General features: G+C 56.0%; 2 protein-coding genes across 5 annotated transcripts in view; one reads left to right on the plus strand and one right to left on the minus strand.

Moving 5' to 3' along the window:
- Window positions 1-6152: 6152 nt before the first annotated feature.
- On the plus strand, window positions 6153-16210 carry Snn (stannin). The gene is made up of 2 exons (XM_078024660.1): window positions 6153-6304; window positions 13232-16210. The coding sequence occupies exon 2, from the start codon at window positions 13318-13320 to the stop codon at window positions 13582-13584; it is 267 nt and encodes an 88-aa protein (XP_077880786.1). The 5' UTR covers window positions 6153-6304; window positions 13232-13317; the 3' UTR covers window positions 13585-16210.
- Window positions 16137-27010, minus strand: part of Txndc11 (thioredoxin domain containing 11) — a 60320-nt gene continuing 49446 nt past the window's right edge. For all 4 annotated transcript variants that reach the window (XM_078024658.1, XM_005327186.4, XM_078024656.1 and 1 more), the window contains 4 exons: window positions 24856-24998; window positions 24282-24391; window positions 20918-20998; window positions 16137-16862 (listed from right to left, as the gene is read on the minus strand). In XM_078024658.1, coding sequence (XP_077880784.1) covers window positions 16253-16862; window positions 20918-20998; window positions 24282-24391; window positions 24856-24998 — 944 coding nt within the window. In that variant the 3' untranslated portion in view covers window positions 16137-16252. The remainder of the gene's footprint in view (window positions 16863-20917; window positions 20999-24281; window positions 24392-24855; window positions 24999-27010) is intronic.

The following is a 27010-nucleotide window of genomic DNA, read 5'->3' on the forward strand; positions in this document are numbered from 1 at the left end:
AGCTTTTCCTGGAAGTGGACTGTGATTGCCATGGACACTTGCTGGACACACAGTAGGAGTGTAATAAATTGTGTTGTCTAAATAGCCCCCTTCAGCACAGTGGCTCACTAGACGCCGTTGTCGAGGTGATGCCTGGGTCATCCGCCCCCTCCGGGGGCTGCAGGTTCCTTGGGTGGACCACACCATCTTCACATCCCCAGCAGCGCTGGACAGGGTCACTGAAAGAGCAAATGGCGGCAACAGCACCTCCCCACAGGCCCAGCCACAGACGGCCTGCCTCTGTGTAGGTCACCTGTGGATCTCGTCACAGAGGGGGCAGTTGATCCCGTCTTACAGATAAGGGATGGAGGCTCAGAGAGGGTCATCCAGTGTCCGAGGCTGCAGAGCTGGGCAGCTTACAGCCCCAGCCCTGCCCCTGTGCTCAGCCCAGCTGCGGCCAAGAGCCCTGAGAACTGGGCCTGGGGGCAGCCCAGGGCCCCGTGGAGGCTGAGTCACACGGCTCGCTCTGGGGACTGGGGCTCATCTCCGCTCCCAGCTGTTGCCTTCCCAGGGGAGGCTGATGGATTCCGTGGAAGGAGGCCCGGCCTCCCCTTCCCTCCCAGGCTCTTCTCAGTTCTGGAGTCAAGGGAGGGTCCCAGGGGAAATTGGGGGTGAATCCTGCTGCTTCCCACTCCCCATCTCGACTCCCAGGCCGTCCCGGGCCCTGGCTGTCCCCGGGCCAGGGGTCTGGATTCTGGTGGACAGAAAGAGGGACAGAGTGGCTTTCGTGGGTGGAGCCCGAGGACAGGACACTCAAGTCCTTCTTAGGTAACTGTGTCCAGGGGGACCCCCCCTCATCTGTAAACTCCAGGAAATCACCTCTGTTTGGGGGCTGGGCTGGGGGCTCAGGGCAGAGCACTTGCTGGCGTGTGTGGGGCCCTGGGTTCCGACCTCAGCATCGCAGAGAGGCCCACGGACAACGGGAAAGTACTTAACAGACGCGTTTCATGGAGCGCCAGAGGCCCAGGGGGTGGATGGCTCACGCGGAGTGGGTGACTCGTCCCCTGTGCCCTCTCTAGAGTCCGTCTGTTCCTCCCGTGCTCCCCCTTCTCTCCCCACTCTGAGTCAGCCTCCCGATATCAGAGAAGACATTCGGCCTTTGGTGTTTGGGACTGGCTAACTTCTCTTAGCATGATGTTCTCCAACTCCATCCACTTACTGCAAACGCCATGATTTATTCTCTTTTATGCTGAGTGATGTTCCATCGTGTGTATTTACCACAGTTTCTTTATCCTCCATCCGCTGAAGGGCGTCCAGGCTGGCTCCACAGTGCAGCTGTTGTGCACTGAGCTGCTGTGAACGATGATGTGGCTGCGTCCCTGGAGTGTGCGGATTTTAAGACCTTTGGGTATGGACCGAGGACAGGGATTGCTGGGTCGGGTGGTGGTTCCACTCCCAGTTTTCCGAGGCACCTCTACTGCTGTCCACCGGCTGCCCTGTTTTGCAGTCCCTCCAGCATGTGTGAGTGGGCCTTTCCCCCACACCCTGCGGGAATGTGGCTCAGGAGTGAAGTGCCCCTGGGTCGGTCCTCAGTGCTGGAGGAAAGGTGGGAGGGAGGACGGAAGGGAAGGCGGGGGACAGAGCAGAGAGGGCCCAGAGAGAAGAGGCTGAGCCAGGCGGCTGCAGGCCCAGGAGGGCACGGACTGCTGTGACCACAGAACACATCTTCCTGGAGCCTGGAGGGAGCGGCGCCCTGTTCCCACCTGGGTCCAGAACTGGCCCAAGACATTCGGGGGGCTTTAGAACCCGCGGGCTGTGATGATGGGTGGCACCACTCTTAGGAAACAAAGGCTTCCTTTTAAGTTGGTGGAAAGGAACGGAAATAGGACACGTTTCAGGAGGTAAGTCTGGCGGACCTGGAGAGAGGGGGCGCAGGAGATGAGGACAGCTTTAGACGCCGCCGTGGGGCCCTGGGCGTGCTCCAGGGTTGGGAGCAGGTCAGTGTCAGAGTCCTGGCTTGGGCTTTGATTGACGGGTCACCCGGTGCAGATCACGTGATTCAAACGACGCTGGACGTTTTTCACAAGCAGGTCGTGAAGAACCTCAGGGGACAGCACGCCATGCTTTGGCTTAAGTCTGTCCATAATTCTGTGGATCTGAAATTCACACACAGACGAACACTTCCCCGTGCCAGCGCAGTGTCGGTCGGCTGCTTCCAGCCCGGGGCACCCTGGTTCTCTGCTCTGGAGGCCCTCCCTGGTGCCGTCCGGTCCTTTCCCCTTTCCCACACTCACCGGCCTGGGATGTGCCACCCATGTCCTGCTTCCCTGGGGAGAAGGCAGGGCTGAGCAGCACCTGCCAGACTCCAGGCGCTCGGTCTCCTCAGCAGGTAGCACAGCACAGTCCCTGGCACATAGTAGGTGCTCAGTCAAGATCGGCAGAATGAACAGATAACTGAGTGGGTGGGTGGATGAGTGGTCAGAGGCTGGGTGATGGACAGACCCACGGTTCTCGGTGCACATGTGCTTGGGGAGCGTCAGGGAACCCCCGGCCAGGCCAGCTGCTCCCCACTCCCACCCACTGACCCCACAGATGAAGACCAGGCTGACGGAGGCCCCACTCAACCCCGACAGCCTGGTGCACTTTTCTCGTGGACCTGGGGCCCAGCTGGGCCTCTGCGGGGCCGGGGCACGGGAGGACTGTGGGCGGCAGGCTGTGATTTCCCTCTTGGCTCCTTGCGCTTCAGCCACTGATCTGCCACCGCCCCTCCTCTTCCATGTCCCACGACACCTCTGTAGTCACTTCCTTCACATTTTAAGGTACTTTCCCCCTAACTAGGCCGACTTTAAGAGGAATGGGCATCGATCACTGATGGTAAATGGAAGGGAACTGAAACGTGCGCACACAGAAGACAATCCATCTTAGCTCATGAGCATTGACTTCCCAAGATTCTGGGTGTGAGGTCGACTTTCTCTTCTTGTTGTCAGGGGTTCAGCCATGTTCAAACTGCACTAGTTGCAAGTGGGGCTTCCTCCCCTTGAACGAGAATTGCTGTGTGTCTCAGAGCTAGGTGACACCTTCTCTGTGTCCCCCACAGCCTGGCCCTGCAAACCTCACCAGTGGTTTTCATCTCGCCCTCAGGAAGCTCCCCTGTGGCCAAAGTCAAAGTTTTCATTTTCTTTCTAGGCCTGGAGCCCTTTGGGGGTGTCCTGGGAACATACCCCCACCTGGGGGCAGGGCCTGGTGGCTGTGGGCTAGGCAGGGGGGCCCGCTGCAGGAGCTACCCAGGCAGCTGACTTCTCTCCACTCTCCAATCCCAGCCAGCCCCTTCCTGGTCGCAGCCCCCTCCCCTTCTTCCCCACCTCCCCCCGTGGGCACAGGGCCAGGTTAGCACAGGGCAGACCGGAAATGTCACCTCTGGACCTTAATCATCTTGCTGGCTAACGAACACCTGAGACCCCCAGCCCATCCAATAGGCAGGACTCAGGGGATGCTGAGCCAGATGTCACCACGGAGGCCGCCAATCTCTCCCTCCAAGGATGTGGGCCTGGGGGCAGAGGCCCACATCCTGCCTCTTGGGTACAGAAAGCTGGGGCTGGGGCAGCCAGGTGGGGTCTGGTGAGAGCAGACGCCATGGGCTCCTCTGTGGCTTCGGCCTCAGGCCTGGTCCCCACTGTTCACCGTTGGCTCCTGAGAAACAGAAGCGCCGCCCGGGGGTCCTGAGCTGTGGGTGGGGCTCCCAGGGAGTTGGGAACTGGGAGTTTGGAACAGGGGCCGGGCACGGCAGCTCTGTCTAGGTGTTTGTCGCTGTCTGTACTGTTCCTTCCTGCCTTGTACCAGGTGGGAGCCTCGTGGGCGGGACCAGGGCTGGATCCAGGTGGGCGGAGGCCAGGGCCTCCCACCTCTCAGTAGCCCCAGAGGTGGGTTGTGAAGACCAGGGGTCAAGGCTTGGAGCAGTGCCGTAACTTAACCTGCCAGACCCCGTTACTAATATAGACAGCAAGTGGCCAAGGCTGCTGAGTCCTCCATGTGCTCTCAGCCCTGTGAAGTGGACCTTGCTGTCATCCTTGTGTGTTCAGATGAAAAACGTGAGGCCCAGAGAGGTTAGGCTGCTCTTTCAAGGCCACCCAGCAGGACAGGCTGGACTGAAGCTGGGCAGTCTGGCGGTTTCTATGCCATGCTGCATGGCTTTCATCAGTGTCCTGCCTCACCTGTGGCCAGCTCTGAGCCTGCTCTCCGGGGCTCTGACTGCTCATGAGGCGAAATCAACTTGAGGCTAGGGCCAGAGGCCACTGGAGCTGGCTTTTGGGGAGAAACTGTTTCCTCTGCTCACGTTCCCTGGTGTGGCCCACAGCCGGCCACTCGGGAGCAGGAGCTGCCTGGCTCTGGCCTTCCCTCTGTGGTTCTGGGCCCCATTCTTCTGCAACTCCCAGCTCGCCTCCTGGCTGGGGTGCAGCTGGGCTGCCTTCCCGTCACATTGGTTCAGCATTTATCTGTCACCCCTGTAGACAGTGAATGGGACACCCCAGATGGGTCGGGCAGACCTAAAGGTAACTGTGCGTCTTTGATCAGGGGAGAAGGACAAAGGGGACAGCCCTTGGGTGGGGGCTCTCCTGACAAGGGAAAACCTGAAAAGGGAAGTGGAAGAATGTTCCGGTTGAAGGAAAGTCAGGAGATGGGGGGGCATTGTGCACTGCAGCCTGGTGGGAGGGAGGCGAGGCGCGAGCTCAGACTCCATCTTCTTCCAGAGGGTTCCACTTGAGGCTGGGGAAGAAGTTTCGGCAACAATCCCGTGAGCTCCCAGAACAGAAGCCAGCTCCTCCACCCCCTCCTGTCTTCCCTAGTACCTGGGCCACCTCCACCCATCTTGTGGACTCCAGCTGGCCAGGGGCAAGTGTCCACTTTCTTGGAGTGAACCAGCGGTGGAGCCTCTCTTCTCAGGCGGGCAGGACCCACCTGAAACCCTGGCTGCACCAGAACAGCTGGCAGTCCCTGGGCCTTTAACACCTCGGCTTCCTCGTGTGTAAATGGGATCTTAAAGTTATTTTGATAAAACGTGTTGGCCAATTAATTCAGGGCATGGCATTTAGTGGAGGGCCTGTCCACGGGGGTGTGAAGCTGTCTTTTTAAATACTTATTTTTTAGTTCTCGGCGGACACAACATCCCCGTGTGTATGTGGTGCTGAGGATGGAACCCCGGCCGCACGCAGCAGGCTACCGCTTGGGCCACAACCCCAGCCCGGGCAGGAAGTTTTTAAAAAACCCCTGATTGAGGCGCTGGCTCCCATCCGCTCATCCCATAGGCTTGAAAGGCTGGGAAGATGGTGAGTTCGAAGCCAGCCTCCGCAACTCGGCGAGGCCCTAAGCAACTCAGGGAGGCCCTGTCCCAAAAAATAAATAAGTAAATAAATAAAAAGGGACGTGGCTCAGTGGTGAAGCGCCGCGGGGTCCAATCCCTGGTAGCCCCTGACACTCACACACCCCGAAGCCCCAAACCCCAGGCCATGTCGTTGGTGGTCCACGGCTGCTGCCCCAGGAGAGCTCCGCGGGCAGCGTCGGCCTTGTCTGTTGGGGGCTCCCGACGTGGAGAAGGGGTGAAGAAGGGTGGACAGCCCAGGAGCGGGACCGCGGTCTTTCCGCCTCGGTCCGCACCGCCCCGAGCGCTGCCTCCAGCTTTCCGGCGGGTGCCACCCCGCGCGCCGTGCGCCTCAGTTTCCCGGTTCTCAGGCGGGAACGGAGCGGCCTTCCGGGGCTGGCCCGAGGACTGCGGGGGGCTCCCGTCGCGGGCCCCGCGCTCCGGCGCCCACCCGGCGCGCGCGGAAACCCAGCCCGCCCCCCGCCCCGGTTCTGCCCGCCCCCTGCCCCGGCCTCAGCCCGCCCCCTGCCCCGGTTCTGCCCGCCCCCTGCCCCGGTTCTGCCCGCCCCCTGCCCCGGTTCTGCCCGCCCCGCCCCGGCCTCTGCCCGCCGCCTGCCCCGGCCTCAGCCCGCCCCCTGCCCCGGTTCTGCCCGCCCCCTGCCCCGGTTCTGCCCGCCCCCTGCCCCGGTTCTGCCCGCCCCCCGCCCCGCCCCGGCCTCAGCCCGCCCCGCCTCAGGCGCACGTGACCCCGCCCCGGGCCGCCCCGCCCCGCCGTCCAAGCGCGGCCCACCATTGGCCTCCCTGGAGGTCCCGCCCCCTCAGGGGCGGGACCGGTGGCGTCCCGCCCGCCGCAGAGCGGGGCTCCTGCGTCCCGACGGTGCGCGGCGGCCGGACCGGGCTGGCGCGCGGGCGGAGCCGGACCAGCGGGACTGCCGCGGGGCGATCGGGCCGGCTGCAGGCCGCGCCATGGTGAGCGGGGCCGGGCGGGCCGGGCGCTGTCGGGTGGGCCCTTCCGGAGGGGCCGGGGCGGACCCGGGCGGGGTGGGGGCGCGCTCGAGGCCGCGGTGCCCGGGGCCGGGGTCGCTGCGTCGGGGGAGGGGCGACCCTGCGGGGCGCGGCCTCGGGGGAGGGTCTGTTCCTGGGGGCCGCGCCCGCGGGCGGGGGCCTGGGTGCGCTGCGCCGTGCGAGATCCGGACAAAGGAGGCGGCGGGGGGCGGAGGCTGCTTGGCGCGGACCCGGTGTCCCCCTCCCCCGCCGGTGCGGGTCCCCCGCCGCGGCCCGCCGTTCTGCGCCCTGCGCCCGCTGCCGGGCTCTCCGGGACACTTCGGGATTTCTCAAGATTCCAGGGGCGATGGGGGTCCTGGCTGCCCCCAGCGTGGACAGAAGGGCTTGCAGAGGTGGCCTCCGGCCGCGTCTGGCGTCCGTTTCGTGGGTGGGGAAACTGAGGCCGAGCCGCAGCGTTTGGCGCCGGGTTCCGTCGGCCGTGGCTGCGCGGCGTGGCCAGGACTGGGTCTCGTGTCCCCGTCCCCCCACCTCTAAGGAAGCGGACTTGAGTGGCCTCTCCAGCTGTCGCCGCCTCTCCAGCTGTCGCCCCGGCCTGAGCCCCTGCTTCCCTCAAGCCTCGCCTCCCTCTCCTCTCCACAGAGTGCGCGGGACGCGGGCGTCGCCTGGCAGGGTGAAATGAGCGGGTGCGTGGAGCGCGTCTGGCACCGCGCCTGCACTCCGCCCGCGCTCAGCACCAGGGAGCTGCCGCGGCGCTTGTCATCCCGTCCCGCCTTGAGTCTTCAGCACGGGTCACCCAGCCTGCTCTCATGGGGACCACACTGGGATTCACCTGTCCTCCACCCCTCAGGCATCAGGGAGAGGAGGAGCCCCAGAATATGGCATTTTAGAGTCATACTCTGGAATCCAGAGTTTCAGATCTAGGCTGCCTAGGTTTGAGCTGTGTGACCTTGGGCAATTGACATAACTTCTCTGAGCCACAAATTCTTCCTCTGCCAAGTGGGAAGAGCAATAATTCAATTTTAGGGTCGTTGTGAGGCAGAAATTTTGGAGACAATCTGCAAAGGGTGTCTGGCACATAATATAGTCACTATCAACTTTTGTAGCAGGCACTATTTCCAAAGTTGTTTGGCCAAATGGGCTGTGAGAATGACCAGTGGACGGTGCATAGTGTGGGAGCAGGAGCCTCAGATCTGGGCCACAGGAGACCCTGGCTGACCTTGGGGCAGTCCCGGAGCTCTGGCTCCTGCTTCCTCTTCTGCCATGGGGAGCCGCGACTCTGGAGCCAGCTTCTCTTCTGGAGGAGGTGGAGGGTGAGATACCGGGACCAGAGCGGGGCACAGCGGTAGCGTTCACTTCCCATCGGCTTCCCTGCTGTAGGATGTGTCCTTGTGTCCAGGGCGGCTGGGGCTGGCACGCAGACACTTTGCCTGCAGTCTGCTTCTCCTTCTCTGGTTGTCTCTGTCCGCAGTCCTGCCTCCCTCCTCAGCACCAGGGCAGGAGGCGTTCTGGTTTGTGAACTGGGGTCAGTCAGTGCCCTTGGCAGGTGGCTGTGTTGCGGGTGAGGGACATGCTCTGCCCTGGGGTTGCAGTGGAGTCCCTAGGGGGGGCTGCACCCTGCGAGCAGGTGGGAGCTGCGGACATGGGGCGCTGAGCTCTGCCAGGCTCAGCAGCACCATGGTGTGCCCGGGGAAGGGAGAGGAGCAGCAGTGTGTCCCTGGGGAGGGCAGACTCTGTGCCCTGCTGGTCCTCGGGTGGGGTGAGGGGCTCGTCCCCACTTTACACTCTAGAAACCAAGGCCATCAGCAGCGACATGCTTGAGTGGGTGGGAGCAGCGAATGGAAGCCTGCTTTGGGCCCTGCGCCTGTCCAGTGGGCAAAGGCCATGCAGAGCCATGCAGAGGCAGGGTCACCTAGGTCCTCTCCTCACACTGGCCAGACTCAGAGAAGCGGGGCCTGCGAAGGAGACCCATGCCCTGGGCCCACTGGTGCCTGGGCAGGGACTGTCCTTCTGAGCCCTCCGGACCTTGGCACAGCAGCTTTAGCTCCGCGGGCAGCCTCACTGGCGAAGGCCGGCGCTGGCTGGTGCTCACCTGGAATTTGTTGATTCTCTTATTCCAGGGGACACATGACCTCTGTGGGGACACGGCATGTCCTGTGCTTCACCCTCCTTTGGGGATGATTGGGGGGCAGAGAACTCTGCAGACTGGAGAGCCTGGGCTTTGCCAGGCGTGGTCTGTGGGACCCCCGGGTCCGGGCACACGGTAGGCTGGGTGGGGTTCAGGTGCCAGGTTTGCCCTGACCCAGAGAGTGGACCAGGGGGTGTCGCAGATCTCTGCTGCCAGCTGGCCCTGTCCTGCTCTGGCCCTCTACACGTGAACGACCTCCCTTTGCTCTTGGGGGTCACTGCTCATTTCCAGCGCTCACTCTTGACAGCCACCCCAGCTCTACACCTCGGTCTCCTCATCTGCAAAGCGGGGGTGCTGATGGCGGGTGGAGTCATCCAGGGGCCTTGGCGGCCAGAGGCCTGTGTAGGAGGTGTGATGCTCGTTCTGATGTGTCCACGTTTCCCACGTGTCATCCTGGGCATCTCCCCAGCCCAGGCCTTGACCCTCTCTGTGCCACCCTGGCCCATGCGCTTTGCAGGATTGCAGGGGCCAGCTGGCTTGCAGGAAACAGCCATACTCAGGGGCCTGAGGAGGCCCAGCGGGGCTGGGGTCCAACCAGGCAAAGTGGGGCTCACAGCGCCCAGCTGCCCTGGCATGTTGGACTTCCTCTGGGCTGTGCTTCTCAGCCACTCGGCCACCACCTCCCCTCGCTGCCCCAGCGTGCATGGGCTGAGTCCTCTGAGAATCCTCGGGCACATCTTTCTTTCAAACCCCACACTCTGGCTGCAGCCTGTCCTTCCTCATAAGCTGCTGGAGTGGGCACAGGGATCTGTGCCCAGGGTCCCAGGGCTGGCCTGGGTTTAGGGAGCTCACTCAGCTGGGGTTCCCTGCCTTTGAAGGCAGGATGTCCTCTAACTTCTCGCTGCGTCCCTAGGCTTGGAACACTCAGCAGACCTTCACTGAGCACCTACTGTGTGCTGGTGATAATGCAGAGGATGGGCATGGGCAGTGGCTTCCTCTTGCAGACCTGGTGTCCATGGGTGCAAGTCAGCAGCCAGGGAGACACCCTGACCCAAGAGCCTTCCAGGTGACAGAGAGCTCTGGAAATAAAGTGGAGCGGGGTGAGCATGGGAGAGGGGTTGCTGGGGCCAGGGTGGTGTGGGTGGCGGGGGCCCTCAGAGGTACCTTCTGAGAAAGGCCCCAGTTACAGGAAGGAGCACCATGGGATGGGGAGGGAACACTGCAGGCCCAGGGGACAGGCAGGGCAGAGCCGAGCTGGAGGCAGGGAGTTTGGATTTTCTTCTGAGGCCTGGGAGGGTCTGAGTGGGGAATGATGTGATCAGATTTTTTAGATCAGTTCTCAGGAAATGCTCGTGAGTGAAAGGAGGAACCGGTACATTCCGGGAGGGCGGGGGGCCACTGGTAGGCGTGACTGTGGCTCGGTCACGCTCTGTGCTTGGGGGTGGGTGGGGCAAGAGGCCCATACCTGGCTCTGCCCACCTCCAGGCCTGGGGCAGTCCCCTCTCTCCTCAGCGGGTCCCTTTGAGCTGGGGCGGCCAGTGCCTCAGTTTCTTTACTAGTCCTGAGACCGCTGGTTCTCCTGGACTGGTGGGTGCTTCTTGGGCCATCTCCCACCTCCTGCCCCTGAGCCACCCCAGTCCCCAGACACACACTTCCCCTTCTAAACTGATACCGACTTGCCTTCCTGCCAGAAGGCTGTGTGGGAGGTGGATGTCCCGGCAGCTCTGCACCCCGAGGCCCTGGAGAGGGCGTGCAGGCAGGGCCGGAGAGGGGACAGGCTGGTGGTGAGGGCAGAGGCCGGGCTGCTGAGTGGGCAGGGCAGGGTCAGGAGGGCATCTTGCCAGAGCTGGCATTAACTAGGTCAGAGTCACTCTCCGCCTCCCTCGGGTGGCATTTGGGGCCAGGTCACTCTGTGTCACCGTTCTGGAGCTGCCCTGTGCCTTAGGATGTTCAGCAGCATCTCTGGCCTCTGCCCTGTGAATGACCACCCAAAATGGCCGCAGGAACCGTCAGACGTCCCCAGGGTGGGGCAGCCTACATTGAGGACCACTGGTGATGGTGCAGGGGATGTGCCCAGGCAGTGGCTTCCTCTTGCCCACCTGGAGCAGAGGTCTAGGCAGGGGCGCCTGGCGGAGGCGGCCTGGAGGATGTGCCCGTGGCCGCAGCGTGGCTGGGAAGTGGGAAGCAGCCCCGGGCATCGTGCTGGCCCTGTAGGCAGCTGTGGACTTGGTTGTGTCCTGTGTCTTGGGATTGGCAAGGGTCCTGGCTGTGGTGGGCTCAGTGAGAGGGACGGCAGCAGCCAGCAGTAAGAAGGACACAGCTCCAGGACTGTCGCCTTCCTGCCTGGAGCCTCTCTGCTGGTGGTGGGCAGTGCTCCCTGGTTCCAGGGCCGGTCCTTGGACACTGGGGTATTAACTTAGCTGCCTTGACCTTCGGGTAGCCCCCCCACCCTAGCCTCCTAGGTTGGGTACAAGTCACTTCTAATTAAGATCCCCATGGCTGAGGTGTTGGGGTGCAGCGAAGCGTCGGAGGGGAGAGACCACACAAGAGACTCACTTCGTGCAATCGCAGGGGGAAGTTTATTGAGGATCCTGTTCCAGCGCGCTGGGACTCTGTGCCCACCCAAGAAGGGAGAATGGCTCAGAGCCCAGAGCAGAGGTCAGGTGGAGCTTAAGTACACTTTTTGGAGAGGGTGGGGGGCTTAGCATACATCAGAACAAATCATCATGAGGCGCGGGAAAATTGAACAACAATTCTGAAACATGATTAGTACATACATTGGCGGGAACAATTAGGGCAGGGGTGATTGGTCGAGTCTAAGCGGGGTACACATTTAAACTGATTGGTTCTGGGGCCTAGATGCTTACATGCCAGGTTACCTAGAGCCCTTGGCTACTAAACAACCAGAGAATCAATGGAGATATTTACTAGGTAGTTTCAGCATTGTCCTGACATCCTTACAGAGATTACAGGTTCCGGGGATAGCAGAGGAAGTGTAACAATAGACTTTTATAATTGGGACAATTGTCCTTTACTTTTTAGCCCAGGCCTTGTAATCTAGAGGCTTCACAATGCCCTAGTCTCTTACACTTTAACTCAAGCTCTGCGGCTTAGAATCAGCTTGGAAATTTTTACCTTTACAGAGGGACACAGCAGGTCCATCTTGTTTGGAGGGAAAAACTTTTTCCAGTGCTGTCTACCTGCGTGGATGCGACTCCTGAGAAAGAAAACCTACCCATGTGGACACCCAGTCTCAGCGGAGGGTGGACTGAGTGCTGGGCCTGCACAGGATGCTTGGCAGGCTGGTGCTCAGTCCCACGGCCAGGGTGTGCTGCTGCAGTGGCTGTGTGACTGGGGGGGGGGGAGAAGGGCAAGGTCTTGGGCACCAGGGCAAGCTGGTTTCCGTGTCCAGGGGTGCAACAGTGGCAAAGTCCATAGGAAGAGAGGAAGACTGGAGTGCCGGCTTTCTGGATCCCATGTGGTGGGGAGCCACTTTCTGATGCCCCCAGCAGCCACATCTGCAGATGAGGTTCTGGGGCTGGGCAAGGCGGTGGGAGCTGCCTGAGGCCACATGGCGGGGCAGTGGCTCCCAGTCCTCTGGGTCCTGGCCTCACCCCTCCCCACACCTAGGAGCAGGCCTGGCCTGGGGTGCCCTCCCACCACTGTCTAGACAGGGAGATGCTCCCCCTCCCTGCTCCTGCCTTGGGTAATCGCCCCCCCCCCCCGCCAGCAATGCCATTCCCCCCCAGCGAGGCCTCCCTGCACCCTAGCCGCCCACCACCTGGTCCTTGGTGTCCCCATGTGGCACCTGCATTTGTGGTGACAAGCATTTTGGGTACTGACCAGGCGCTGAGCATGTGCAGACAGGGCTCCTGCCCACCCTGCCCTCCAGAGCTCCCCTGGGCCTCTGGGCCTCCGCTCATCCAGGTTCCAGAGGTGCAGGTCTCCCAGGCCAGCACAGGCCCCAGGGGCAGAAGCTGTTGTCTACTGTGCCCTGTCACAGGAGTCCCTGAGGGACGTGGTTGCTGTGTGTGTCACCTGCTCCCGACAGGAGATGTCATTTCCTTGTTTTCAAATCCTTCCTGTATCCCTCAGGAAGTCACTGTCTCCTCTTAGTCCCCAAGTGGTCAGTGACACCAGTGGTGCAGCTCCCGGAGCAGACACGGCCAACGGAAGAGCCAGAGGAGTGTCCAGCCCTCCCACGGCCCCTGCCACAGCTTTAGAGGTGTCCTCTGTCCCCTTCCCCTTCACGGCTGGGTCCTGGGGCTGAGCCGGGGGTCACATGCTTGATGTGGCTCCAGAAGCAGGTGGGTGTGGGACACCTGATGGACAGGCACCGAATGCCAGTCCTGTGTCCTCCCTGGGATGAGAGCCCGTGTTCAGGCTGAAGAACTCTCAAAAACAGAGTCCAGAGCTGGGCGCACTGGCGCCTGCCTTGATCCCGGCAGCTGGGGAGGAGCCCGGGGAGGGGGGGCACCTGCAGGCCCAGCACTCAGGCCCAGCAGGAGGACTGCTGAGGTCCTGGGGTTTGAGACCAGCCTTGGCCACAGAGCAGGCGACAAAATAAAAATAGAAAAACAAACTTAGAGCCCATGCAGGTGCCAGCTGGAGCTCTCCAGTGGTGTGTGGTCCCCTGTAGGCCCCGGCGCAGCCTCCACTCGCTCTGTCTTTCAGGACCCTCACGTCCAGCTGGAGCTCTCCAGTGGTGTGTGGTCCCCTGTAGCCCCCCACCCCCCGGCGCAGCCTCCACTCGCTCTGTCTTTCAGGACCCTCACGTCCAGCTGGAGTTCCAGCCTCACTGAGCCAGCCGCCCCAGGAGCTTCCTGCCGAGGAAGCCACACGAGCACTGACCATGTCTATCATGGACCACAGCCCCACCACAGGCGTGGTCACGGTCATTGTCATCCTCATCGCCATTGCTGCACTGGGGGCCTTGATCCTGGGCTGCTGGTGCTACCTGCGGCTACAGCGCATCAGCCAGTCGGAGGACGAGGAGAGCATTGTGGGCGATGGCGAGACCAAGGAGCCCTTCCTGCTGGTGCAGTACTCGGCCAAGGGACCATGCGTGGAGAGGAAGGCCAAGCTGATGACCTCCAGCGGCCCAGAGGTGCACGGCTGATCTGGGCTTCGAGGCTTCCGGTCCTGTTTGCAGCCAGCCAAGCAGCACCAGGAGGGGCGGAACCACACAGATATGCTGCTATCTGAGAGGAAGGGTTGATGCTTGCTGGCATGGCCTCTTCGGGCTTGGCCATCGCATGCACTGACTCCAGGGTCCTGGCTGTCCTGGGCTTCCCTTTGGCCTCCTGGTGGGGCTGCCCATTGCAGGCAGTGGGCAGGCTTGACCTTGCTGGGGCCACGCTGGGGCTGTGGCCCCGTAGTGCTTTTGTTACTTGAATGTTTAGCTGAGCCTGTTTTTGACAGAGCTACTACTGTAATGCGTGAACTAACAAACCTGTGAACTGTACATAGGCCCCAGAAGCACGTGCTTAAAGCCTTTTTTTTGCTGAATTTTAAAAATACCATATTAAGCACATGGGACCGGTTGATTATGGCCGTACTCACGATGAGCAGAGGCAAGACCGTGGAGGGTCTTGGACGTGTAAGGCCCAGGGTTGAACCTGGCAGGAGTCTCTGACGCCTACCTGCCTGTATGTAGAAGAAGTGAGACGTCAGTTTGGAGTCTCTGGCTGACCAGTCTGGGTGCTTTGGTGATGTCTCTCTGGCTGGTAGTGGATGAAGAGGCTCGCCCCCTCCCTTTCCTCCAGGTAGATGCAGCTGTTAAGCTGATAACTGCGCCCATTGATGGCAGCTTATTGCAAGGAAGCTACGTACCTGCTTGGGAGCCAGTGAAGGACGGGTCAGGGCACTCGTCCCGAGGGCTGCCAGGCGTCAGTAGCCGAGCAGTGACTTGTCCCCCTGGTTGTGAGCATGCCGAGTGCCCCATCTTGACACGGGCTTTGCTGAGCTCACTGATCCTCAGAGGAGCACCAGCGCTCTGGTGGCTACTGTCAGCTGAGACCCAGTTGGCCCAGGAGCAAGTTTTTGGTTTTGTTTTTGTATTTAATATTTTCTGCACTGGAGGGGAGGAGGTGGAGATTTGGCTTTTCCCCCCCTCTTCCCTTTTCACAAGTTAGCCCCCTTTCCTCTCTGATGAGCGCCCACCTGCTGGGTATTGGATTTCACTTTCCTGAGTGGCCCATCTCAAAAGTCCCTGATCTCTTCAAAGGCCCTGCATGCGGTGTGTGGCTTCACCAAGAAGCCACCAGATGCTCCCTGCCAGCCCGTGCTTAGCACAGGAAGAGGGGGTGAATTTCAAGTTCAGGAACCGGTTCTCATGGGCAGGAGTTGGTGGCTTTCAGTGGAGCTGGCCTGCGTCTCAAGCTGTCCCATGTGAGCTAGCTCAGGTTTTTAATCCAACCACTGTATGCACATTCTACACCATCACCAAAATGTGGCTCAAGTGTCATCCTGGGTCACCAGTCGGAGGCCAGCCCTGGCATGACTTTGGAGTGCTGGCCCCACGCACTTGAGCTGCTGGCAAGCAGCAAGCACCGTGGGAGGCACAGCTCTGGCCTCCTGGCCCTGCTGGAGGCAACTCCCCTGTTGAGCTCATCCACTCTCTAGAGCCCCAGGGAGCTGTAGGGAGCCTCCTTTTTAGCAGCATCAGACATGAAGCAGTGGCCTGGGGCAGGGTGGGGAGGGGTGGCCGACTAGGCCATCTGTGCTGCAGGCAGTGGGGGAGCACCAGAGAGCAGGAGAGGGAGTGCCCTTGCCCCTGACGGATGGCTCTGTGGCGAAGAGGTGGTAGAGAGACAGTGGGCCTAAGCAGAGGCAGTCAGGTGGGGCAGAGGCTGGGAGAGGCCACCCAGTCACCGCAGCCAGGACCAGAGGGGAGGACAGGAGGCCCAAAGGTGCTGACAAAAGAAGGGGGCAGCTGGGTGAGGCTGAGGTGCTGGATCCACCCCTCTCCCTTCCGACCTCCTGGCTGGCTCCCGCTACTCATGAGGCTGGTGGCCCACAGCCTCAGCTGCATGAGTGGCAGGATCTGCGCCTTCAGCCTCTGACCCTGATCCCTCAGCTGACTCCACTCTGACGCCTGCAGTGCTCACTGTGCCGCTGAGTTTGTTTGGAGATGACTAGCCCTGCTCTCTCATCAGCTTCACTTTGAGGTCCTCTTGCCCCTCCATTAGCCAGCCACATCTGTAGAGCCTGAGTTGGCCAGGGGCAGTGCTGGATGAGGGGCAGGCCCAGTGGGGCGCTGGTGGGGTGTCTGGGAGGAGCATGACCATGCCCGTGAAACTGGAGAGCAACATACAGTGGCTGTCCCTGTTCTCATTATCAATGGCTACTTTTTTAAAGCATAGATCCCAAGCCACACACTCCAGTGGCTTAGTGAATTATGACCTCTCTCAATTCTTTATCAATAGCCCAACTCTTGTGTTCAAGTCTTCTGAGACAGTCAGAGGTGACCTTTCCCCTCCGTGTCATGGCAGAAGCCACAGTAGGGCAGCGGGAGGGAACACTCTGACACTGAGCCACTCAAATATGGACTGATTTTTAGACAGATCTTCACATGGACTGTGCTACTGTTTTTCTCTCAAAGCTACCAAGTTTGTGCAATAAGTGGAAGGGATGTCATCCCTGTTCAATAAAAGCTGAACGACATTCAAGTTGATTTTCTAGACCACTGAGAAAATCTTTATTTACAATAAATTTCAATAAAATTTGCATAAATATATTCCCAATATACAGTTTTCACCTCTGATTCCTTCATGTCATTTTGCAAGTTAGTCTGTCCTGTTCTCACCCTTCCTCTCAGGTGCCAGCGAGGAGCTGCCATTGGAAGGTGAAGGGGCACTTCCAGGTAACTGGGGGGCACCTGTGGGCTCAGGGCGCACCTCTGTCCGGGGGGCTGGGTCTTCAGCCCGGTCCTGGCCCTCCAGTTTCTTCTCCATGGTGGCCACCAGGATCTTGAGCCACGCGTTTTCAGTGAGGAGGGTCTCCGAGGCGTCAGCCAGCTCTTCCAGCTCGCGGGCCTTCTGTGCGTACAGGGCCTGCAGCTGCTCGCTGTGCCGCTGGAGCAGGCTGTGCTGCTTCTCCAGGGTCTGCTGCTGCCGCAGCAGCCGGCGCTCGTCCCTGCGGGCGTTGGAGAGCTGGCCCTCCACCTGCACCTGTGCTCGGTGAAGGCTGCTTATCTCTGCTCTCAGTTTCTGGATCTCCCTCTCCAAGTGGGAGATGTGCCCCTGCTGTAGGACTGCCTCGCTCTGAAGACATTCTTGGGTAGACATTCTTGACTGCTGGGGGGCGGAGGCAGGATCCGAGTGGTGCAAGATGAACCTCAGCAGATTTGGAAGGGTGATGGGGAGGTCTTCAGGGTATTTCACACTTAGGTCCTTTCTGGAAAGAGAGGGAAAGGAGCCAAGGGTCAGACACGTGGCAACAGGATGGTATAAAACCAGCTGCGGAGGTCAGGCAGTTCTGCTTACCGAGAAAGACACCCTGAGACTTGACTTACTGGAGGCAGGGAGCATGGGCATGAGCAGGCAGTTCTCACAGGCGAGGCTGGCTGCGCTGTGATAAGGCAGCTTGTCTAAATGTGTGTCTGTTCCTGAGGCTGGAGCTCAGCTTCTGCACACGGCCTTCCAGAAGTGCTCCCAGGCTCAGGCCTAAAGCCAATGACAGCAACTTGCAGCGTGGGGAAACGCCACGTGCTGTGAGGCCTAGTGACCATGCAGCATGGGCTTCCTGGGCAGGACTGTCCCTATGTCACTTTGCGGTCATCAACAATGCTTGGTGAAATCAGAAAAGCTGAAACGTTTGTTTTCTCAGTAAGCATTTCTACCCATCCAAGGCAGAAGTCCTCCATCCCCAGGAGACACTGGGCTCCACCTGGAGAGGTCTTATTGGCAACCAGACCTACCAAGGGGCTCAGGTCAAGCGTGGCTGCCTGGTCCTGAGAGCGCAGAATAAGGAAGAGGGTGACAGTGGACAGGGTTCCCCACAACTTTGTTCCAAGTCTTGATTTAGAAAATTCCTTTTCAGAACTTCATTGTCTAACAGCCAGAGTCTCTCACAGATATATTCACTTGTGCAGGCAAAATCTGGCTGAAACAGACCAAAATTACAAGCCTTCTGAATTTATGCCTGAGGGGCGGCAACAGACAGTATCAGCTCCCTCAGATAATAAAGGAATGGAAGTCAAGAGCAGAGACTCCAGACATCAGCTGCCCAGAGTGGTTCTGCTCTGTGTCATGTGTTCTTAGTCAGGTGACTCATCCTCTGTTAAAGGGGGATGATAAGAGTATCCCCTACCTCACGAGATTCTTTTAAGGATTAAATACACAAGGTTAGCTTTTTAAAAATTTGCATTGTTCCTTAAGCAACCACTAGTTAAAAACTTACACACCCTCTCCACACACAAAACCAGTGGCTAAATACCTAAAAATGTCAAAAGGGGTTCTATCGATGTTCTTTCCCTAGCAAATAAAAAATCACAAGGACATCAAAATCAGATATGCCCCACTGCACACAGTATTAAAGGAAACTTTCAGGTGACAGTCAATACAAAGAACATGGAACCTTGCATGTAAATTGTTTTATAAAATAATTTAATCGTCCCTGCTGTTAAAGCACAGTTCTCTGGACATGAATGCTTTGTCCACATGGGGTGTCAAGTGCAGCCCCTGCAGAGGGCAGCCAGCAATTCAGCAGCTGGGTCTGCCACTCTCCCAGGGCAGAGCTGAGGTGCACCACCCCTAGGGAAGGGCCACGAGGAACCTTAGCGGGCCTGTCTGGAGACATCTGTGAGCATGCAATTGTAGAAGTCCTGAGGCAGTGCCACGAACTCCCTAATGGCCATGCTAAAATGCTTTTGTCCATTCTGAAAGTAGCTAAAACACAGAGCAGCAACAAACTGTTGTTCTTCTGGAAGCATGATGGTAAGAGGTTCTGCCATTCGTCCGACTCCCCTGAGTCTTGAGGGAAGGGCTGGGAGCTCCTCAGAAGTGGCTCCTCCCCAGGGACCACCAGGCAGAAGGCTGTTGGTGGAGTGTGTATACCTCCTGCCCCCTGGAGGGTTAGGCCAGAGCACCTGCATTTTGAAATGTCATCCAGAGAATATGATGCAGGCAGGTGGCCAGGAGGAGAGGCTCTGAGATGTCCCTATGCAGAAAGGTGACGGTTTCCGTTGGAACCCACCTGGCCTCCTGCCTCTGGTAGGGGGTGGCAGGACCAGGAGCAGGATGAAGCCAGCCAGGCTGCACACCTGGCTGAGGACAGGCTCCTCTGCAGTTTTCCCCATAATCTTTACAAAATGAGGCATGCTTGTTGCAGAAACTTGCTAGGGATGTAGAGATCCACCCCCAGCAATCACCCCCCACCTTGACATTCCCCTCCTATGCATCTGACCCACAGCATGGGGCCTTTTTCATAGTGCCCATACAATTCCATATTTCTTTCACTAAAAACAGCCTAAGCAGGTGAACGTGAAAACAGCCTTATCACATGGTTGGTCTTTTCATTTCCTCCTTTGCAAGCTGCCAGCTCCCATCGTTTGCCCGCTGACCTCCTGATCAAACCAGGCATTCCAGCCAACTGGGAGCTCACTTCACTTGTGCCTCCCATTTGTTTTTAGGAAATGAGAAAAATTCCAATCCAAAGCAATAAGGCTTTGATTTACTGAGAGCTCGCCATCAGGACAGAACTGGACTTTCCTCTATTCACTGTTTAAGGGCGCAGGAAGGGGCTTGGTGACCGACCTGCCCAGGTCTGGAGAATAAGCTCGGCTTCATGCTTCTCACGGCAGGCAGCTTCAGCAGAGAACCCACCCCAGATGCAGGCCTCCCAACAGCCACCGCCTTGCACTGTCCTCCATGTGTGTCTTTTTGTCCCTCTCAGTGCATACCCATGCGTTCCAACTGCAGAGAACTTCCTCACGCAGAGGTACAAGTTAGGTGCCATAGCTTTAATACCTTCTCCAACTGTGTTTGGAATGCAAGGTTACATGTCGTTAAACTACGTGCCCAACTTCTGTCCCACACAGACGAAATTGCTAGTGTTGGAGTCCACAATTCCTTGATTGTGTGGCAATTTAAACACTTCTTGGAAAGAAAAAGGCTCATCATGACACAGCCAGCGACAGAACAGGGTGAGTCACATTCTGGTTTTAGTGCATGATTTGACAAGACCCTACTACAGGGCGTGTTCCAACAAACATTCTTTAAGTTAAATGGCAAAAACCAAGCAATGAGTCAAAGCCCATCCAGGAAGCCCTCCCCTAGAGCTGCAGGTGAGAAGAGCAGGGCTCAGGGAGTCCTGAAAGGGAGGCACACGCTGCACGTGCGGGTCAAGGCCTTCCCTAGAGCACCTGAGCACACACTGCCAGTAGACAAGAGGAGTGCGCCCCAGGAGGACCCACCCTAAAGCCAAGGGAATCTGTACCTAAAAGGGAGCCCACATCCAGTTTATTAGGCTTGAGAAGGCCAAGAGTTCATCTTCTACTGAAACGTCTGCACCCACAGTCACTGATTGCCAAATCCCCTCTCCTTTTGCTGCTAGGGTCTTCGGCACAGATGGGGTAATAAGTGACTCTGGAATACGTGAAGGTGAAACTGACAGGGTCAAGGGTCAACACTATGGCAGACATTCACAGTGTTCTGCACGTATGCAGAGAAAGGCCCCTTTTCAGTGCTCCCTGAACCCAGGGAAGGACAATGCTGTCAGTGAGAAGTCCCCACTCATCTCGTTCAAGAGGGATGGGGGCGTTGGGAGGGCCGAATGGGAATGGGCATGGAGAAGGCTTGGGCGGCCAGGCGCCAAGACTGGCTGCGCATTCACCCCACAAACATCGGGTCTTTCCTGCCCATCCTGGCTCATGGGCCATGAGAGCTAACCAACTCTGACGGCCACAGGCACGCTCCTGTAAGAAACACACTCAGGAAGAGCAAACTTCTTCAGGAAAACTAACACCACACATAACATTCTGACACTGGAGCTCTTCTACCATGTTTCCAATGGCATATTTTTTGAACAGTTTAGTCACAGAAAATGTTTTCTAAGGTTTTTGTTTTTGTGCTAGGGATTGAACTCAGGGCCTTGTGCAGCACTCTACCACTGAGCGACACCCACAGCCCTTACATTTTGAGACAGGGTCTTGGTTTGTTGCTGAGGCTGTCCTCCTGTCCTCCTCCCAGGTAGCAGGGATTACAGGCATGTGCCAACAGCACCTGGTTTTTTTATAACTCAAATTCATTCCATCTTCAGACCTCAACAAGAGAATCTTATCTGCCCTACATTGAAAAAAATTCAGGGGCTGGGGTTGTGGCTCAGTGGTAGAGCGCTTGCCTAACATGTGTGAGGCACTGGGTTTGATTCTCAGCACCACAAATAAAATAAAGGTCCATTGACAAATAAAAAGAAAAAAAATTTGTTTTTTAAAAAAAATTCAGTCTTACCTGTTGCAAGGAAAAAACAAGACAGTAGGAAGACGGTCAACCATAAATTCCCAAGGAAGATCATTCTGAGACACATCGATTCTGGGAGACAAAGAGAAAACAGAGGTGAGAGAGAGGCCCAGGAGCTCCCAGCTCAAAGAACCTTCTCTAATACCTAGGGAGTCTGGTGCTGCTTGTCCCACGCTGGCCCAGCCCCACTCACTGAGTGTCGGGCACCTTGCTTTCAGGACGTGCAGCTGTCCACCCTGGGAAAGCCTTCCACTGAGGGCTAACATAATGTCTTCAAAGTAACCCTGACCTGCCAAAGAATGTCTCATTGACACCTAAGGAACAGTTCCTTCATCTGACAGGATCTGGCCAAATATCTTAATGCGTGAATTAGTTCTAGAAAAAGAAAATACACTGAGTGAAATACATCAAGCATTTTGAAGATGGAAGATTATTCTCTTTTTCATAAATTCTGAGTCTGAATGGAAGTTGAAAACAACTTTAGATTCCTCAGCAGCTTTTAGATTAACTTTTGAATACAGAGAATGACATCAGTCTTCAACCCAGTGCTCAGGCACTGAGGAACCCGGAGCAGGCCTGAGCTGGGCCTGGGGCAGGGCTCCTGTGCCAGCTGCCTGGACACCGAGAGCCGACAGACCCTCCAAGGAAGGAGTGCAGTCCTGCTAGTGGAAGGGCCGCGTGGCCAATGCTCAGCAGAGCGCATGCAAAAGCTGCCATGGTGGAACCTTCAACTCAATGGGACACTTTCAGAAAGTACGACTGCTGTGGGGTTGGAAGGGATAAATCAGTGCCATGTGTTTATTCAAAAGGGTGAAATTCACTTTTCAAAAACTGGCATGGGCTGGGGTGGGGGCTCAGTGGCAGAGCACTCGCTGAGCATGAGTGAGGCCCTGGGTTCGATCCTGGCACCATATAGAAATAAACGGAATAAAGGTACTGTGTCCATCCACAACTAAAAAAAGGCCTAACTGGAAGAAAAACAGTTCACCACGACTTTATCCTGCCTCTGCCTGCGGCAGCCTACCTACAGCACCAGAGTTCCATCTTTCAAGCAAGTGGCGTTGAACACTACGTCCTATAACCACGTGTTTTTCCTTGTGATTTTTACTTCAACAAGAGAGCAGACTGTGAAATTAAAAAGAAAAACACTGTGAAGACCCCTCGGAGCTCCACTGGGCTGCCTGGGGCCTTCCTTCTGGGATTCCCGTTCACAACCTGGCCTGAGAGCTGACATGGTTCTGGGAGCAGTTAGTATCTCACGCTCTGTTCTTTCCAATTAATTGTATGAGGTGCACTGCTCCTGTGAAGGGACCGACTTCCAGAACTGTGTTTCCTCTCCTACTGGATGTGAATACTGTGTCCCTGGGCTGGGACCCCCATTTCCCTAACTCCCAGAGTGGAATCAACTGGGTCAGAAATACATAGCTGTCTTTGTGATTCCTTGCAAATGTTGCCAACATTTCCAAAAAGGGTTGTGCCAGTTTACTCATTCCATTAGCTAATGTGACTGTGCCAATTTCACTCCATTTTATCAACACAAGATTGTCACTTAGAAGCACTTATTAATTTAATAGACGTGAACGATGCATTGTTAGTATTTTAATTTACACTTATCAGGTTGTAATTTCCCAAGTTGTTTATACACTCTGACCTCTTTTATGAAAAACTTGCCCATGTCCTTCCTTCACACTGGAGTCCCCCTCACTGGTCCTTAAACCAAGTTAATGGAGGGGCCTGGAGCCTCTGAATCCTGATCCATCACTTACAGGCTGTGTGACTCTGAGAAGGTTACCTAATCTTTCTGTGCCTTAGTTTCCTCCTCAATAAAATAAAGTGATGATCATACTGGCTTCAATGACTGTTCTGATGATTAAGTCCTGTGTACAGAAAAATCTCTTAGCACATCACTCCCCAAATTTGGCTCTAGTTGTTACTGACAGTACATTGGATATAACAGGCAAACATACAGATACTGTAGACTACTTATGGTCCCATTTTTACATCTGATTTCCTTTCACTGTATATACTTCTAAGGAAATCTATGCATCTTCCTTTTCTTATTATTTTCATTATTATTTATTTATTTATACCAGAGGTTGAACCAGGGGCGCTTCACCACTGAGCCACATCCCTACCCTTTTTATTTTTAGAGACAGCATCTCACTAAATTGCTTAGGGTCTTGCTAAATTGAATTTGTGATCCTCCTGCCTCAGCCACAAGTCACTGGGATTACATACGTATGCCACCACATCCAGTTTTTTTTTTATTAATTTTTTAAGTACTTCCACTAGGGAGGTTTTCAACTTTCAAAAGAACTAGCAAATCCAACATTCTATGTTCTGCTGTTTTCTATGGTTTTATATACACCTAATTTATCTGTAGGGGGCTTTGGGGGGGCAGCTTAAATCTAAACAACCCCCAGCCCAAACTGTTTACTACCTGTTTTAGTCAGCCTCTGCATCACTGTGACCAAAATACCTGATAAGAACAACTTAGAGGAGGGATGTTTATTTGGGGCTCATGTTTCAGAGGTCTCAGTCCACACAGGGCTGACTCCATTGCTTTTGGCCCAAGGTGAGACATGGGGTAAGGGCCCAGCAGTGGAAAGATGCTCAGCTCATGGTGAAGTTGGGAAGCAAAGAAAGAGAAAAGGGACCCAAAGGACCGAGTCACTTTTCCAGGAACCGCACCCCACCCCCCGGCCCCCGAGACCCACCTCCCGCCACGCCACACCTGCCTATAGTTACCACTCAGCAAGTCCATTCAAACCAGGATGGACTGATTAGGATACAGCTCTCGTAACTAACCACTCCATCTCTGAATATTCCTGCAGTAGCATCTCTGCGAGGACACCAAATCTGAACCACAATACTACCTCATCTAAAATCTCTGTTTGAGCCTTCTTTTTCCAAAAGAACAAAAAAAACTTTTTTTTTTTTTTTTTGCTTATGTGGAACCCACACATAGTACTCATGTAATCACAAAACTAGAATACAAGGCATTCAGCCAGTCCTTCCTCTTGATTTCACAAATGAGGAAGAACACAAAGGTTGGTACTCCAGGTCCCAGGGTCAGGGGGCAATTCTAAGGAGCCCCTTCCCATGATACTAAGCAGACAGAACTGCATCTGGCCTCCAAAGAATCCCATTAGTCCTAAACACACTCAACATCATGGAACACTCAGAATTCACCAGGAAAGGAGGGCTTCAACCAGGCTCTGCTCATGGCTTCAGCCTAACCACCAAATCTAAGTCTCGCTCAAGGTCAGTGGGCACAGCCTCACACACTACGGCCAAGCTGCAGGGAGAGTGAGGGCAGCACACAGCCCACAGCATCGAGCACGGGCTTCCTTACCTGGCCACCGTGAGTGCATCCGCAGGCAGGAGACGAGCTAGCTGGATAAAGACGTGATTGAGGGATGGGCAGAAGCCACACCACGGCGCGTAATAGAGCAGCAGGACATCCTGGGGACAGGGAAGACCATTACTTGACCTGGGCAACAGGCTCTGCCTCGTGTCCCTGCTGCGCGGGGTTAACGTTAGGCCCTATGCAGAAATTACAGGGAAGTTTTCATCTTCCGATCTCAAGTTCCACCACTAGCAAAATGTCACGTGGCTAATTTGTACATCACAAACTGACTGACCACGCCAGGCAAGATGGGGATACCCTGTGATCCCAGCTACTCAGGAGGCTGAGGCAAGAGGACTGCAAGTTTGAGGTCAGCCTAGGCAACAGAAGGAGACTCTGCCTTGAAATAATAAATAAAAAAGGGCTGGGGAAGTAGCACAGTGGTAGAGCAATCCTGGGTTTACCCCAGGTACTGAAAAAATAAACAAACAAAAAAACTGCTCACCCCAACAACTGCAGCTTTGGAAATTATTTCAAAAGGGAAAGAAGTTTAATCTCTGCGTCCCTTGTCACTCCATACCTGTCTCCGAAGGACTACTTCCCAGAAGGTATCCGTTGTCACTTCAGTGATTAAATGCTGAGAAGGGAACTGGGCAGGATCACTTCCAATGAGATGCCTTTTCAAGGGACTGTAGAGAACGCTGAAGTTTTGAATAAAAGACTCTAAAAAAAAAAAAAAAAGTGAGATAAACTCTTTTGTAGGTACAGGGAGAGTAACTGTCTACTTTAAACTCCACATTTTAAAAACAGAAGTGGCTTCCCATGCTCACATTTGTAACACTTCACCTCTAAGCCGAACCCTGCACGGAGCCGCCCAGGGTGGCACCAGGCAGAGCTTTGGTGGTGCTAACCGCCAGTCCTTTAGATGGCAAAACCATGCAGCACTGGAACCCAGGCTGTTCTCTTCTAGGGGCCTAGTCCACAGGCACACTCCACCAGCGTGCCACGGTCTTCTCAAGAGACTTGGACCTAGGATGCTAAGATCTTTCAATGAAACCACCAAGGCAGAAACGCACAAGCTTCCGCAATGTGGAGGGCATTTAGCACTCGTAAATTGGAGGACAAGGGCTACTTTTTGTTTCCTTTATTAAGATTCTTCAAGTTTCCTTTTTTAGAGGTTAGTGAAAATAAACTCAGTCATTTGTGGTGGAATACCTAAATAAAACCTGTCTACATGCCATTGCCCTAAGTCGAGTCAAGTTTACCATTTCCACAGAAGCCGCCGTCTTCAGGGTCCTCTGCCTCAGCTGAAGCAACACTCATCTGAGTTTTGCTTCTCTTTTTCTTTTAACTCCCTCCACTTTGAGACCCTAACAAACAAGGGCATGTGCGCAGGAGGAGGAGGAAGTGAAGAACGTTATGTGAATGAACACTAAAGAGACTTCATTGTCAAACCCGAGGCACATTTAGTTTTGCCGTTAAAACATGAAACCAAGAATCATTTCCTAATCTGAATGCAGCCTTAATTCTGCCAGTGCCCTGGAGACGCTGCCTTGAGAGTGAACTCTCCAAGCCAACAGTGGGACAAGCACACGGTTTGTTTCACAGGGACCCTAAGAACTGTCACCAACTACAAGACAAAGAAACGGCTCAGCCAGACGTTTCAGAGGGATACAGAAGACAGAAGAAAATCTGAAGAAGGCTTCTCTCAGCTAACACTGACATGAGCTCATCAAAAGATCCAATGAACACTTTCTTTAAAAAATAAATACTTGTTTTAAGAAAATCCAATAGACAAAAATACTCTTGGAAAACACGAATCAGGAGCAATTTATAGTGTCAAAAGATTACATCATCTGGGCTGGGGCTGTAGCTCAGCTGGTAGAGTGCTTGCCTCGCACGCACAAGGCCTGGGTTCAATCCCCAGCACCACACACAAACAAAAAAAGATCACGTCCTCCAGAAAGAGGCTGGTCCCAGGGCTCTTTTAAGCACCAAGGAGCACTCATGATTGCCATGCATAATCTGGAGGGAAATCAACACTTCCATAAAGTCCGTTCCCAACTGTGAGTCAGGTACAAACCCACTCCACCGGGATTGAACGAGGACAGCTTTGAGGACCAGTATTCAGGGACTCCTGAGTTTACTTTTGCTTTCAAACCCTCTGAACTTGAAAACAGTTTCCTTTGCTACCAAGTTCCTCCTTTCTCCATCTGGCACATACTGCCTGTCCCCCAAGTCTCCAGTGAGGCTGAACTAACAAGGCTTTTGAATTCTCACTTCCCTCTGTCTGTCCAGGGCTCCACCAAGGTCCTGGGAACAGGCAGTGTGGGTCAGCTGCTGCTGCTGCTGCTGCTGCCAAGCCCCAGGGGCAAGCTCTGGGTCTTACCCAGATGGAGTTGTAAACCAGAAGAGGATTTCACTAGTTTGCAACCTGCTGTTTGTTTACTGCACTTGACCCCTGCTTGTTACAGTCCAGGCCCCCAAGGTCGCAGCAGAGCAGATGAGGCCTGGTGGCCGTGAGGCCAGAGCACAGACCTGCAAGGCAGAGAGGGCGGGAAGCACTTGAATATCCTGTCCTGGCTGCTCAAGAATGACATACTGTTAACTGCTCCCCTTCACCAGCCCCTGCACGTCCCCCCAGAACAGCTCTCCCCTCCTTTCCCAGTACACAGCCAGGTCCCCTCTGCATACAGCTGGCTCTACATTAAAAATGTGACAAGAACGGTCAACTA

Source organism: Ictidomys tridecemlineatus, chromosome 10 (assembly GCF_052094955.1).
Source record: "Ictidomys tridecemlineatus isolate mIctTri1 chromosome 10, mIctTri1.hap1, whole genome shotgun sequence".
Lineage (NCBI taxonomy): Eukaryota > Metazoa > Chordata > Mammalia > Rodentia > Sciuridae > Ictidomys > Ictidomys tridecemlineatus.

Bases quoted from the DNA above. Each gene is read 5' to 3' on its own strand.
- Snn (XM_078024660.1), top strand. From the start codon at position 13,318: ATGTCTATCATGGACCACAGCCCCACCACAGGCGTGGTCACGGTCATT.